The 16,250-nt window shown below is 41.8% G+C and overlaps 1 protein-coding gene across 4 annotated transcripts in view; it reads right to left on the bottom strand.

The window, feature by feature from the left end:
* The window catches only part of IL12RB2 (interleukin 12 receptor subunit beta 2), a 77,781-nt gene extending 62,470 nt beyond the window's left edge, over positions 1-15,311 (bottom strand). For all 4 annotated transcript variants that reach the window (XM_030328054.1, XM_030328056.1, XM_030328058.1 and 1 more), the window contains exons 1-3: positions 15,227-15,311; positions 3,763-3,874; positions 1,754-2,041 (exon numbers count right to left, since the gene is read on the bottom strand). In XM_030328054.1, coding sequence (XP_030183914.1) covers positions 1,754-2,041; positions 3,763-3,838 — 364 coding nt within the window. In that variant the 5' untranslated portion in view covers positions 3,839-3,874; positions 15,227-15,311. The remainder of the gene's footprint in view (positions 1-1,753; positions 2,042-3,762; positions 3,875-15,226) is intronic.
* Positions 15,312-16,250: the final 939 nt, after the last annotated feature.

Below are 16,250 nucleotides of genomic sequence, written 5' to 3'. Positions count from 1 at the left end.
TTATCCCAGGGTGAAACATTCATGTGTTCTGAGGACAAGGAAGGTGAGGACCAATGGTGATTTTTAGAAAAGTTTTGATTTTGTCTATCACTTTCTTGTACTGTTCTTTTAAGGGAAATGGGGTCGCCTACCCAACACACTGTGCACAGGAATAAAAGAGTCAAGCCACATAAAACTTCAACCCTAATGCTTATCACCTAGGTGCTTTCCATGTGCCCGGTACTAGATTAAGCACTTTGCATACTGAGTGTCATCTATTCACTACAACCATTTTCTGAAGTACGTGTTAGTATCTTCATAACAGACAGAGAAACTGGGGCTCAGAGAATTGAAACTGCCTACTGCTAGTGACAGGGTTGGGCTTCAAAGCCCATGTTCCTTTTAGGACACCACAGGCAGTCAGAGCCAAGAGTACATGACCCATAAATGGTACGAATAGGAGGCCCTGAACTGGAAGAGGAGGACTGGGCCTGGTTTATATCTTCTCAGCCTCCAGTGATTTGTTCAGCTGTTTGCTTGGTATTCTACTCAGTGCTTCTGGTGACTCTCCAGCAAGATTGCTTGGCACCAACCATATCCTTGCAGGTCAAAGAATAGTGGTTTCCATCTTTAGGAAAGAGTCTCATTGAGCTCTGTAACACTGTCTTCATGTCAGGGGCCCTGTCCTTGCATCTTTGTCAGTCAGACTAATATACCAATTCCTCCTACTCTCCCATGCCTCTCACTGGCCACTCCAGAGCTTATCTGCAACCATGGAGGCACAGAATGAGATGGGATGACTCAGAGCCCATGCAATCTCACTGGATTGCCCGGCTGGACCTTCAAGGCTACAGGTTGTAGGCTGTAGGCTACAAGCTTTTGGCAGGTGTGCTGCCAGCTCACCCTAGGCACAGCAGCTGCCTGGAGGGACCAGCAGTGCAAGCTAAGTGGGGGAATTGATACCCTGTGGGTGAACTTTGACCAATGACAGATAGTTAAATTCTCCTCATTCTCTGTCATTGTATTTCCATACTTTTTTTTTGGGAATGTCCCTAGTGACCAAGCAACCAGCTGTATTTTCTTTCGATGCTGTGGCCAGCTCAGTAACTTGACCTCCTTGTGTTTGCTTTGGTCCCTTCCTGGCTCACCCCCTCACTCTTGCTTCCCTGAGAGTACTGAATTCCCCTCTCCCAATGAAGCATAAGCATGTCAGTTCTGCCTCAGGGAGCTTTCTAGAAAACCCAGGTAAAGATAGTGTGACAATAGTTTTCTTTTAACCTCTGATAAGTATAACCAGTGGTCAGGAGTAAGTGTGGATGTAAGGACCATTAAGTTAGGGAAAGGAGAACTGCTCAGCTTTGGGTGGTCAACCTGGACTTCATAAGTCAAAAAAGGTACCTCTTTCGTCTTTTTAGGAGGTTGTAGCTTTGAATTAAATTCTCATAAATCAAGAAGCCATGAAGAGTCATCTCAGAGATTCTCTTTCCTGCCACTGGAGTCCAAGGACAACAGGTAAACGGTCTTAGCGGGTAAAACACTAGTGGGCAGGGGAGCTGATAGGGGGAGGGAGAAAAAGAGAGATAACACTACTAAATGAAACCCCAATTCTATTGATTTCTGGATTTCTGACGTTGAGATGCTCATATTGCTATCAAGATGAAATATATCCATGTGGCATGAAAAGAAAGAACAGTCCTATATTTGGATTTCTGTATAACACATGACAAATATCGAAAGATGACTAGTTTTTAAGAATTCAGAATGGAATGCTCACCACCAACTGAGATCTCTGCCCCACATATTCGAAACTCCTTGTTTTTGCTACATGCCAATTTGCAGAGAAACAGGGTTGTACCCAGAGGAAGACCAGTGACTTGAGAACTGAGGGAGTAACCATGCAGAAAATGGATTTGTCTGTCAAACTTGTAGAGGATTAACCTGTTAACACTGGGGTATTGTGAGCAGCCTTGTTCAGGCTTCAAAGAGCATGAAATATTGACAGCTGATCCAAGTGAAATTACACGGGAAGGCTTCACGGTCACATCTCCTCTCTTGCATACATCTGCAATAAGACACAAGTCAGCACATAAGAAATCCATCTCAAAATGGTGGGTTTGTGTAATCCTCAAGAGCAAGGTAAAATTAATCCCATCAAATCATGGAAATATAAATAACCTACACTGCTCTGGCTGAATTGGTGATGCACAATGAGAACAGAAGGTAACCACATTAAAGTCTAATTGTATTTGAATTAAAATACGCATCCTTCTCAAAACAGTTATACTATAACCAGAACCAAAAGTGCTGAGAAAATAGGGTTGGGAGAACATTCAGGAACATGGGACCAGGAAAAATCAACCTCTCTTATATGCAGATTATTCCTCAGGCTACTGAAAAGTACTTCCCAGAATAAATCACACTTGTTTCCATTCTCATTTATGATTTATAAGGCTTACTTCAATACTCAGACCAAAAAGAAAAATAATGGTGTAAGGGGCTATTACAAACTACAAGGGATAGATTTAGGAATAACACTTTCTCTTGCTGTATTAATGGTATAAAGTTTGTATAATCTAGAACATTATTTTGTAACAAAAGAAAATATTCAGTGGCTCTGTTATGTTTGTGGTTGGCATCAAGGATGAAAATTAGGTCTTACCATGCCATATTTTGGTATTCCTTCAAGATGCAAGACCCTGGGCTAGATGAACCATAACCCAATACAGCTAATGTGACACTACATGAAAAGAGTTTGTTTATTGACAGATACTACATTAAACTCATTAAAAGAGAGGTCATTCTTACTCTCCAGAAGCTTTTGTGTAAATAAATATGACAACTATTCAGAAATGAACAGTTTTTGGTGGTACTGCCAGTGAAAGAACATCAGAATTATAGATTTGCCCTGAATTTTCAAATGTGATAGAAAGCCTCTACTGAAAGTCTCTTCTTTTTTTTTTTTGTAATTGTAAGACTGCTTTGATTAACTACCCTAAACAGGAATTGGTAGAAAAAGTTATTTTTTTTCAATGTTTATTTATTTTTGACAGAGAGAGAGAGAGAGAGAGAGAGAGCGAGCATGAGTGGGTGAGGGGCAGAGAGCGAGGGAGACACAGAATCTGAAACAGGCTCCAGGCTCCGAGCTGTCAGCACAGAGCCCAATGCGGGGCTTGAACCCATGGACAGCGAGATCATGACCTGAGCCAAAGTCGGGCAGTCAACCGACTGAGCCATCCAGGTGCCCCAGAAGAAGTTATTTATATCAAATAAATGAAATACTAAAAATTCCCTATAAATGAAAAATTCTTTTTTATTTTTAGAACTGAAAAAGTCTCTCCCTTTCTCTTTCCTCACCCTATCCTACTTGTATATTTGTTCTCTGCATCTTTAATTTTCATTGATCTTAAGTAAAAAGTAAGCTCCCAAAAAAGAAAAGGCAGGGAAAAGTCAGCCATTATTTTTTTACCATAGTTGAATTTGCTCATAAACACCCTCTGTTAAAATGCACTACCGTTTTAGTAAAACATTCATTCATGAAGTCAGCTTTGTGGTTACCTAGTCACTTAATGAGAAATGATATGATTGGACTCATGTTAATCAGTATAAATGAAATAAAATGCATATTAGTTACAGATATGGAACCAGATATACCCACTTAAAATGATAGAAGATTGACTACAAAAGACCAACTACCAGAACAATTGCCACGAATATATATTTCATCTGTAACTGAAAATTTAACCCATAAATCCTTCTACTGATTCAATTATAAAAATATCTTACCTATATTTGCTTTAGCCAACAACAACACAATGATAAAAATAAGTGCCAGTGAACACCCTCCATTTGTTTGTGCCATGAACAGTCAACTCTGGAACACACCTCTGTAATTTTCCTTGTAAAAGAAGACAAATTCATTCATGTTAAATACATTCAGAAAATACCAGGACCAACACCATTCAGAAAGGCTTAAAATGCCCCTTTAATTTCTCTGTATCATTAAGATTTGGGTTTTTTTCTTTTTAAATGAAGTATACCTTAAAACTTGTAAACTGAAAATCTTAACCACCTCTAACCCCATTCACTTATGCTTCTTGGAGTTGGCAAAGGGTGGGAGAAGAGGTATGGCCTGTGGAGTCCTTTAGAACTGGGTTTAAGAACTCTGAGACTGGGAGCAAGTTACTTAACCTTCCGAGCCTCAGGTGCACACAAAAATTGTTTTCTTCCAAACAGGGTTGCACCATCATAGTCAAACATAATGGTGTTAAATCCCAAGACTAATGAGAATTTCTGATCCATTCATATGCTTCCAGAACAGAAGATTAAAAAGTGGCTTATAACCCTCTCCTAGAACTTAGTGAAAAATTGATCTCTTTGGTCATAAGAAAGGGAGTTGTTTGAGTCTTCTACAGAAGTTCAATTTTACTTGTTTGTTTGCTTGTTTATTTATTACTCATTTATTTTACTAAGTATTCCTATCTCGAATGGTTCAGAAAATGCAAGCTGGTGATTTCTGATTGTTTCCAAATTTAAACCTAAGGAATGGTTCTACTAATCATTAGGGAATTCTCTAAATTCTATTTTAAGGTGGGCCAAAAATCCATAACATATGCTGGAAAGTTCTGCGATGTTAGGCTATTGGGAACCAGCCAATGCAAATGTTCACGTCTTACTCCCATGCCTAGAGATGTGCCAGAACATACTAGACATTCTCAGAAAAATTCACTTATTCCTTTAACAGGCTACTTTCCATGTGCCAGGCACAATGTTAAGTGCTAGAGATATAACAGTACTGCTCTAGTGTTTTTTGTTTGTTTGTTTAGTTTTGTTTTTTAGTTTTGAGAGAGAGAGAGAGAGAGAGAGAGAGAGCAGGCAAGCATATGCGAGTAAGTAGGAGAGAGGAGCAGAGCACCAGGGAGGGGGGTGGGGGGAGAGGAAGGGAGACAGAGAGAATCTTAGGCAGGAGCCCTACACAGGACTTGATCCCACAACCCTGGGATCCTGACCTGAACCTAAATCAAGAGTTGGACGCTCAACCAACATAGCCACCCAGGTGCCCCGGCTCTAGTGGGTTTATAGAAATGTGCCCACTTGCCCCTTTAACTTTTCTACCTCTAGCCTAGTCATCACTCGTCTTTTCAATAGTCTTTGCTGGTTGCTCTTCCTTCTCCTCCTGACTTTCAACTCTTGGAGGACCTCAGCTCACCCAAGACATTATTTTCTATTTCTACTCCCGCCCCAGGAGATCTCATCTGGTCACCCAGCTCCACATCTGGTCACCCGGCTCTAGAAATCATTTGTATGCTAATGCCTCTCAGATGCACATCTTCATCTCAGACTCCAGTGTTCCAGTCTGTCTCTTTGCATCACCTCTTGATCTCTAATAGTACTCAATATTAACACGTTCAGTTGGTCTCCCTTCTCTAAATTGGTTCTTTCCCTAGCCCTCTTTATTTCAGTAAATAACATTCTTGCCCCCTAAGTTGCTCAAAAACCTAGAAGTGGACCTTGAGTCCACTCTCTTTCTCATTCCCTACAACCAAGTCATCACTAAGTCTCATTAATTTTACCTCCAAAATATATTACAGATCAATCCACTTCTCTCCGTTTCTACTGTCCTCACCCTAGTCCAAAAGCCAGTCATCTCTCCCCTAGATGACTATAGTAGCTCCTTAATGTGTCTTTCCAATCCATCCTTACCCCTTTCTAGGTCATTTTCACATACTGACTACCTTTTAGAAATATAAATAATATTACATTACATGTTTCATACTACCACTATTCACAGCCCTTCAATATGTCTATCATTGTTAGAATAAAATCCAAAATCCTCACCGCAGATGCTCTCTTGGGCAATGTATGGCCTCACTTCTCCTGTGTTGCCACCATCATTTGCCATACTTTTCTGCCTTGCTCACTCTGCTCCATTCATACTGGCTTTCAGACTGTGCCCCTAAATAAGGCATGTCTTTTGCTGCCCAGAGATTCTGCACTTTCCATTTCGTCTGCTAGAATCCTCTTCCTCTGTTTCTTAGTGGCTGGCTGACTTATATCCTTCAGATCTTAGATCATGTGTTACATCCTCAGAGAGCCCCTCCCTGATCCCCTAGCCAAAGTGGTCTTGCCCAGCTACTTTCTACTCATCACCCTATTTATTGCTTCATGGTACAATCTGTAACTACTGTGTTTATTTACTTGACAACTTGTTTGTCATCTATTTTTGTGTGAGAATTTAAGCTACCATAAGAGCAGGAACACTGGCTCAGTGCTCTATGCTAGCACCTAGCACTAGGAAAGAGTATTCAACAAATATTTATTAAAAGAAAGAAAAAGGGAGGAAGGGGAAAGAAATATGAGCTATTAAAAAACTCCTTATAAACATGCCTGTGGTAGGCAGAATAACGGCCCGCAAAAGATGTCCATGCCTTAATCCCTAGAACATGTGTATATATTACAATTCATGATAGAGGGACTTTGGAGATGTGATTACTGCTAAGGATCTGAGATGGGGAGAATATCCTGTGTTATTCAAATGAGCCCAATCTAATCAGGTGAGTCTTTAAAAGTAGATGAGAGAGGCGAAAATGTCAGTCAGGGAGCTATAATATGACAAGGACTGATATGAGAATCTACAGTGGCAGATTCAGGGGGGTGCCATGAGCCAAAGATTGTGGTGGCCTCTAGAATCTGAGGGTGGGTCTCAGTTTACAGAAAATATGAAATGTGTTTCTTATCGGTCTTGGTTTAAAATGTTTGAAAACACTGATCTAAATTAAAAGCTGATAGTTTCCCTTTCTCTAAACCATACAGTCCAAGGTCACAGCCTACAATGGCCTCTGTGAGCTAATTTCTGTCTATATTACCAGCCACATCCATCTCTACTCTCTAGCTGCTTAGTTTTCCTGCAACATCCTGTTGATGTTATTCTCTTACTTTTCCACTGTTCTTAGAATGGCTAAATCTTTTTTTAATTAAAAAAAAATTTTTAAGTTTATTTACTTTGAGGGAAAGAGAGCGTACACACAAGTGGGGGAGGGGCAGAGAGAAGGAGAGACAGAATCCCAAGCCATCAGCGCAGAGCCCAATGCAAGGCTTGAACTCACAAACGGTGAGATCATGACCTGAGCTGAGATCGAGAGTCAGACGCTTAACCGATTGTACCACCCAGGTACCCCTAGAATGGCTAAGTCTTATGCATCCATTCCAACTCAGCTCAGACACCTTTTAGTCAGCCATTCAATCAACAAATATGTATCAAGCAGTTGTTGTGTGGCAGGGGCTAGGGATAGAGTGAAGAACAAGATAGTGAGGGTTTCTGCTCTCATGGAACCAACGTTCTGGAATAAGGAGACAGAAAACAAATAAATAACAAATTCAGACAATGATAAAAGGAAACCACAAAAGAAGCTAAGGGGAGAGAAAGACTGGGGAGGAGAGAAGCTGGTCAATGCAAGAGGTGAAGTTGGAGCTGAGACTGGCACAAGCCAAGTGAAGGCTCAGGATGAAGCCCAGAGGCAGAGGAACAAGCTGGCTATGGGTGAGTCACAGAAAAAAAAGGGCAGGGTGGCAGGGGAAGTGACTGTGGGGAGAATGGTAGGACATGAAATGGAGAAGAAGCCAGGAACCACATCTACCATGGGTTTGTTTACCATGGAAGGGAGCCTGGATTTTACTCTCAAATCTATAGGAAACCACTGATGTTTAATTCAACGTTTTTAAAAAAAATTATTTGGGGCGCCTGGGTGGCGCAGTCGGTTAAGCGTCTGACTTCAGCCAGGTCACGATCTCGCGGTCCGGGAGTTCGAGCCCCGCGTCGGGCTCTGGGCTGATGGCTCAGAGCCTGGAGCCTGTTTCCGATTCTGTGTCTCCCTCTCTCTCTGCCCCTCCCCCGTTCATGCTCTGTCTCTCTCTGTCCCAAAAATAAATAAACGTTGAAAAAAAAAAATTAAAAAAAATTATTTAACTGAGTTTTAATTGGGGATAAGTCAAGGTGTTACAAGATATGAATAACATTAAACAAACACATGCAAAGGCAAAAAAACAAACAAAAAAGTTAGTCTTGGCCTCGGGTGTATGGGGACCAGAGTAAAGCCAGCAGACCAGTAGTGCCTATTCATGTTGTGTCTATTTTATTTCTATTTTAATGTAACTACAACTACATTAAATCTGATTCTGCCACATCATGGCTGACATCATTAATAGTAAGTTTTTCTTTATTACCACTACCTTAGTTACTTCATTAAAATTTGGAATATTCTAGCATAAAGAAAATTACAAACTGAATGAGAAGACAACTAGAAGATGATTGGATTATGAACAACCAGTTACATAGGGGATTAAATAAATTTCTGCTTCTTGACTATAAGGGGTATCTACAGGGTATCTTTCAATATGCTTTGCAATTTATGGAGCTATGACATTATCCAAATAAATAAAATAGTAATAGCAAAATATTTAATTAGTTATAAGAATGTTTTAAATGTATAAATATGAAATATGCATATATAAAACACATATTAAATATGTACATAAGAAATATATATGAAATATACATATATGAAATACACACACACACCCCTATATATGAAATAGGCAAATTAGAGGATAGAGTTGAGTTTATATAGTACATTGAGTTTGCTCAAACATGAGTTTGCTCATTTTCTTTGAATACCCAGTAAAATAGTTTCTCCTCTTATAAGAAACTCAGAACCCCAAAGACCTTCAAGTAAATGAGGTATCTTCTAATAAAATGAAACTTCCTATCAACTGTAAACATCTTTCAGACAGTCTGCCTGGAGGGTTGATATTAAAACTACAACTCTATCTTGAATCAGAAAATCAAAGAGAATGCTGCCTCACTGACTCGTCACTGACCCATCACTCAAGTTGTGACAGTTTCCACACAGTGAAAATACTATCTCAGTGAGGGGGACAAGGATGAGCCAGAAATGCTACAACTGGCAGGAAGGCAGAAGCAAGGATAACTCCCCGGTGAGTATCTTCCTCTGTTGCTCCAGGAAGAAGCACAAAATACACATTACTGCAAAACTGTATTTTAGTAGGCTAGGAAAAACCCTTACCACAGGTGATAACTGCATGTAGGCAGGAGCACTTCCTACTTCCACATTACTTTACTTAACGTGGTAGCACTATGTTAATTTCAAGGGGGCAGTGTAGTATTGTGGAAAAGAAAAAGGCTAGTGAACCTTAGTTCCACTGTGCGCTATTAACTGTAAGAGTGCCATTTCCTCATTCTTACAGTGCATACAGTAATAGGAACCTGGACAAAGTTACTGGGAAGATTAATATGATAGTGTCATGGACCCATGAGATTACCTAGAACAAAGTAGGCACTCCACTGAGGCTAGCTCCCATTTTCCCTTCTGGGTCCTGCTTTTGCATCTCTCTCTCTCTCTCTCTCCCTCCCTCCCTCTCTCTTTCAAGCAGGGGAGGGGCAGAGAGAGGGAGAGAATCCCAAGCAGGCTCCCCACCGTCAGCACAGAGCTCAACATGGAGCTTGAACTCATGAACTGTGAGATCATGACCTGAGCTCAAACCAAGAGTCGGACGCTTACTGACTGAGCCACCCAGGCACCCCAATGGATGTCTTTTCTAAATCACTTATGACTTTTACTACACTGGAACTATACGTTTTGTAAAACTAGGTTTAAAAAAAATCATATGCTAGGCTATCTTTCTTTTTTTTTTAATGTTTATTTCTGAGAGAGAGAGAAAGAGAGAGAGAGAGAGCAGGGGAGGTGCAGAGAGAGAGAGAGGGAGACACAGAATCCAAAGCAGGCTCCAGGCTCTGAGCTGTTAGCACAGAGCCCCACACGGCTGTAACTCACAGACTTCAAGATGATGACCTGAGCCGAAGTCAATGCTTAATTGACTGAGTCACCTGGGTGCCCTGAGGCTATCTTTATTCTTAACCCTAGTATCAAATACTTGAATAAGTCAGAGGAGGAAGGCACTTCAAAGGTTAGCTAGTCACTGCCATGATCCTGCTGCTCTTACCCTCCAACAGCTGACATTTAAGTCTGGGACACTGCAGAACAACCAAATGATGTTCTAGATGTCTATCAAGGTTGACTCTCTTACAAATGCATACTATTAATTACCCAGTTGACTCAATGAGGTGGAGTACAAAATCCTTCCCTTCTGCTGGCAAAGCTACTTACAGACATGTCTTAGTGGTGGCATCTCAGTACAAAGACAACACTTTGGAGGTTATCTATTTCACCTTCCCCATTTTACAGATAGATAAGTCAAGGTTTAGAGAAAAGAGGGGGACTTGCCAAATGTCATTAATAGCAGAATCGAGATCAGAACATAGATTTTCTGATTTCTGATCTAACATTACTTCAAGCATGTGAGACTGCTTCTGATTAGTAGCAACAGTAGCAGCATAATAGTAAAAATAGTGCTAATGTTAATTCTACCATCAAAACTAATGCTTAGTTTATTGATTTCTTACTATATTCCAGGCACAATGCACATTACATGCATTCTTTATCATACCCACTAGTAAAGCAGTTATAATGCCTTATGCTTTAATCTTCACAAGCTTGAATCATTCTGACGCCCCCTTCCCTTCCTCAAAAGAGAATGAGACAAACAAATACAAAAACAGTATAGAGACAATATGTAACCACCTCTAATGATCTATTCCACTAGGATGATGGAAAAGGAAAATCAAATCCACCAAGTAGCAAGCTTGCAACTTAGCCATTGGAGTCAACCTTCTTCTCCATGACTTTTCATGAGCTAAGTCATGAAAAAGAACAGTCTCCTGACTGAAGCATTATCTCCTTTTTCCTTCTGAGTCTGCCATTTGGTGAAAAAAATCTCACAAGCTCTAACATGGACAAATGCTGTGCTGTCTGACCCGGATCATCAAATCAGTCTTCTTATGATGTCATGTTAGGTGATGTGACTGGCAAGGAAAGTAACATCAACTTAAACCTCTGCTTTTTCTTCTTTCTACCCAATAGCCCCAACACACTTTACATCAACAAACTAGACAGACACTGTTTTCCTTTCTCAAGAGCAGCTGAGGCTCTCTAGAATTTCCTCCAGTCTCACTGGTAAGCATTTGTACTCCTAACTTTACCTATAATAAGTAGGCACATTCTTTTCTTGCTTGAAAGCAGAAGACTTCTGAAGTGTTTCTGAAGTGTTGGTCCTTTTTTTTTTTTTTTTAATTCTGTTGGAGGGTTTTCTCCTTTCCCTCTTTGTGACCTCTTCATCATTTTTCTTAACAAAAGTTCCTTTACACATTTTCCCCTTCTTTTATATTTTTCTGAAATGTTCTTCTGTTAATTCTATTTGCCTTTATTTCCATTTCAGATATATCACACTGGACATAATAGACAGACTCTTGAAATACTGCATATAAATAAATTAATTGAAAGGGCATAAGGGAATCTTATCTCAACCCTGGAATCATTTGTACTGTGAACTGTCTTATAAATTGAACAAGCATTTCATTTTGTAGAGATTTCATTTTGTAGAGAACTACAAAAAAGAAATAAAAGAAACAAGACATGGATGGAGTCCTGAAGAAATAAGGTACTCTCAAGTCAATTGGTGTTATTTGCTTTGTTTCCTGTTTTCTTTCTTTGATTAGCTCCACAAGCCAACAATTTTCATAGCACTTAAGTTTTTATTTTTTTGAGTTTTTAAATTTATTTTGAGAGAGACAGAGATGGCATGAGCAGGGGAGGGGGAGAGAGAGAGAAGGAAAGAGAGAATCCCAAGCAGGCTCTGTGCTGCCAGTGAGGAGCCAGATACGGGGCTTGAACTCACAAACTGTGAGGTTATGACCTGAGTCAAAACCAAGAATTGGTTGCATAACCGACTGAGCCACCCAGATGCCCTGCACTTGTTAAGTTTTAACAATCCAACCTTCTTGGGGCACCTGGGTGGCTCAGTTGGTCAAGTGTCCGACTTTTGATCTCAGCTTAGGTCATGAACTCATGGTTCATGAGTTCGAGCCCTGCATCAGGCTCTGTGGTGACAGCATGGGCCTGCTTGGGGTTCTCTCTCTCCCCTCTCTCTCTGTCCCTACCCCACTTGTGCTCTCTCTCCCTCTCTCAAAATAAATAAATAAACTTAAAAAAAAATCCAACCTTCTCTATTTTCACCCTCCGTATCCTTCTAGAGCTATAAATAAAATAAGTCGTTGTCTTTCGGGAAGGATGATGTACTGGGAAGAGCATGATGCCTGGGGCTTGAGGCCTGGGTGCCTGGTTCCTCTATTTTTACCTGTGTCACCATCCCAAGTAACTTCACATTTCAAAGCCTCTTTTCCTTGTTTGAAAAATGGCAACTGACATTTATGGAGAAATTAAATCTCTTTTACTAACTTTTTTTCCTTAGTTTATTGGAAGGGTTTCTCCTTGGTCTTCCTCAATCTTGAAGTCTCTATTTATGGACAGTGGCAGAGGGTGGGGGGTTCATCTTTGCATCTTGGGTATTATCATCTTTGGATTCTGGCAAGCTTTGCTTCACCTTGTAACCTCAACCATGGAGTCTTTTCATAAAGTGCTACGAGGCATCAAAAATATTAAAGCACATTACAATTACTTTGTTTAAAGAATTTTCTAGGAATTTCACAATTAAAGATAATTGGAGGTACACTGCCAGGGGGTGGGGTGAGCTGAGACTAGTGATCATCATTCCACAATGTTCCTAAAGGTTTCTTATATAAATGAAAAATTCAGTTGAAGTCTCTACACAAACAACTCCATGTCTCAACATCTCTGCCTGATGTTTTACTCAATGTTTACCTTTTCCTCCGCATATCACTGTAAAAGAGATGTAAATTAAGATTCTAATCTTCATCATCTTTTACAGGCATTTACTTAGCAATTTATCACAATGCAGAGCATATATTTGAGTTGTTAATATTAGGTCATCTGCTATATAAACTATTGGTATCTCTATGCTACAGGTGGGAAATCCTCAAGTTGACCAAGTTAACACAGAAAAGCCAGAAGTGGGGCGCCTGAGTGGCTCAGTCAGTTAAGCATTTGACTCTTGATTTCAGCTCAGGTCATGATCTCACGGTTCGGGAGTTGGAGCCTTGCATTGGTCTCTGTGCTGACAGCTCAGAGCCTGCTTGGGATTCTCTCTCTCCCTCACTTTCTGCCCCACCCCCACTTTCTCTCTCTGTCTCAAAACAAACTTAAAAAAAAAGGAAAACCCAGAAGTAAATTCAAAATTAGATAAATTAGAACTGGCTTCCATACTTGAGTTTCCTCATTTGTAAAATGAGAATAAAAATAGCACCGACGTCACAAGATTATTGTGGAGATTAAATGAGCAGCTCTTATTACAGTGCCTGGTATATATCAAGAGTTCCATAAATATTATCTGCTTTTATTATTATAAGAAAAAAGGATAATATCACCTACTTTTCAAGGATATTATCAGAATTGTTGGACAGGCTTGCTTTTTGACCTTTCTCTTTGCCTATGCATCTGACTCATCACTGAAAGATTAATTTGATTAACGCTAGATCCCATACCTTCCTTGTAATAGGTGACTTTATGCCACCTATCACCCATGACATACTGTGTTCTCATAATTATTGTCTTCTCAAACAGTTTTCATTTCTTGAGGACAGGAACTGGGTCTTACATTTCTTTATATTTACTACAGTGACCAGCACAATGTCTTGAACATAATAGCTGTTCAATACATATTTGTATTAAAAAAAAATCATTGTTTCCATTAGCAAAGAGCACCACAAGATTCCAAGAACAAAAGGCACTGGACAAACCTTTGGGATTTGGCTTTCTTTTTACATGGGTCTGCACAAATTTACACGTAGAAGTTGAGAGCAGTGCTGTGAGTGTAATTACAAAGATGACAGATAACTGGCCAGAGGACAAAGCAGGTATACTAATACAAAAATAAGTCCACACTTGAGAAATAATGTGCAAAATCTACTATACTGAGAGGATTCTTCTCCCATAAAAATCTTACATATGCTTTAGAATTTTTTTCACCCTGGAACTCATTCTAACACATGATTCAGAGCTTGCCAAAATTTGGAAACTGACCGTCCTATGTAATCATCATGACATTCAAGAAACAAGACATCAACAAAGAATGTTGCAGACTCTTACAGAGCGTTTCATGCCTAACAAAGTACTACTGGTAATGATTGAGGATTTTACTTTACAATGCGGAACGAGTGTCAGCTCTTAGCCACTAAGGTTATATGTTGGACAGAGAAACAGGGCACTGTACCATTTCCAGTTAATGGGCAATGAGAATATAATGTTTGTCCAAGTGGAAGTGGATATAATGTTATGAGCCGGCAAGAAGCACGAAGTTTGGAGCCAGGAACTTGTAACTCACCATCTCTGTGAAAGCAGGGAAGTTTCCGTATCTGTAAAGTGAGAACACTAATAGCCACTTCACCTACTTTTAAAAGAATTATAAAGGATCACAAAATACACTCAAAGGCCAGGTACATAGTAGAGGCTCAGCAAAGACTTTTATCTACAGAGGATATACACATAAGGGATTATAACAATTATCCAGAGGTGAGGGATAAAGATTAATTTTGTCCTGTTCTCTGGACATACCTGGGTAAAGTCTTTTGTATGTTTCTGGGTTATGAAGTTTAAGATGTCCATCTAATCATGCAGATACTTAATCTCTTATAATGCTCATACTTGTGCCCCCTAACCAGCTGAGAAGAGCCTTTCCAAAGACATTCCTCAAATGAGGAAATTGAGTCTGGCCGGTGGCTAGCCAGTGGGCTGGGCTTGCCCTTCCACGAGCAGCTAACGCGCCAGGTAGGGACTCCAGGTGTGTCTATGGGAAAGTGCTGCCGATGATGGGACAGTACACCCACCACGCGAGACTTAAGACTGCAATGCCTTAGAAAAGGCCCATTTTCTAGCCCGAGTCACGCCAACACTGGACCCCGAGTCGTGCCTTCGGCCCTTTCCCCAGATGCCAGCCCTCCCTGCCCCACACACCCACCATTCTGCGTCCCGGGAGGCTCACTCAGCCTGAGCGCCCTCTCCCCTCCTTCTGGCCGAACCCCAACCTGGCACTCTCAAATGCACATCAGCACCCAGAGAGCGAGAACCTTGACGAGAACTCCCAGCCGCACCCAATGCCCCGGGAGAGGCGAGGCACGAAGCCCGGGCATTCAGACACCCAGCTAAGTCCGTGTCCCGGGGTCCCCGGCGCCCCCACCCCATTCGAGCCCCTGGTCACTCACCGCGCGTCGCCGGTATGAGGGCGGGGGCTGGGGCTGGCGAGGCCCCCGCGGCCCCGGCGCTCGCGCTCGGGGCGCACGTGTGGCTCTAGCCCTGGGCGTCCCGGCGCCAGCGCGCGCTCTGCTGCCGCCGCCCCCGCCACGTGCGGCTGGTCGACCCCGGGGCTGGGGGGCGCGCGCGCGCGCGCGGCGGTGGAGGAGGGCGGGGCACGCGGCTGCCCTCCGCAGCTGCCGGACCCTCGGCCCCGCGGGCGCCTGCGGTTTCCCTGCCGCGCTCCACGCCAGCCAGGACCTGGTCCTGCCCCCGGCCCCCCGCCCCCGTGGGCTCCCAGTGTCGCCCGGAGCAAGGGGATTATCGCTGGGCACCTGCCTTCCCGACACAAAATGCGGACGCAAAGCCTTCGCTTCTAAGGTTGAGCGAGCCTTGACGGAGTTGGTGCGGTGAATTACGTGCGAGGTAGGACCAGCCCGACAAAACCATGTCCTCAGCTTGCACAGCCACAAGGAGTCACTTTGTTGACTCATGTTAGAGTGAGAACTTTCCTCAGAGATGTCCTTCCTCTGCGCGCTCTGCGCTGCCCTCCTCTCTCCGCACGCTCGCGCAGGCTCTCCACGGTGGGCAGTGCGATGACAGATAACTAGCACTCTTAGATGGCATGACACCGACCCTAAGTGGTCCCGTGTTCGATATGTTGTAAGTGGGGTTCTGAGGGAAGGGGGAAAACTGCACACAAATGCAGAGGGGATGACAGCAGGACCCTTAACTTATGACAGTATTTCACTGAATCTAGGAGTTCGTTGACGATACTACTTACCGTGTTTTAGGTACCAGTAAGAAATAAGAATTGGCACATAAGCTATGACACATGCTTTCTTGTCACCTAATATCTTTTGATTAAATTTTTATTGATTGAAATATCCCTTTTAGGTTTATTTAGAAATATATGTTTGTATTATCTAACACTCTTCTTCATTCACAAAAGGAAAAGGGAAATACAAGCAAAATCAATTGGTTAAGATATTCTTC

Source organism: Lynx canadensis, chromosome C1, assembly GCF_007474595.2.
Source record: "Lynx canadensis isolate LIC74 chromosome C1, mLynCan4.pri.v2, whole genome shotgun sequence".
In the NCBI taxonomy this organism is placed as follows: domain Eukaryota; kingdom Metazoa; phylum Chordata; class Mammalia; order Carnivora; family Felidae; genus Lynx; species Lynx canadensis.
The sequence above is the reverse complement of the archived record's forward strand: the minus strand, read 5'-3'. Positions and strand labels throughout refer to the sequence as shown.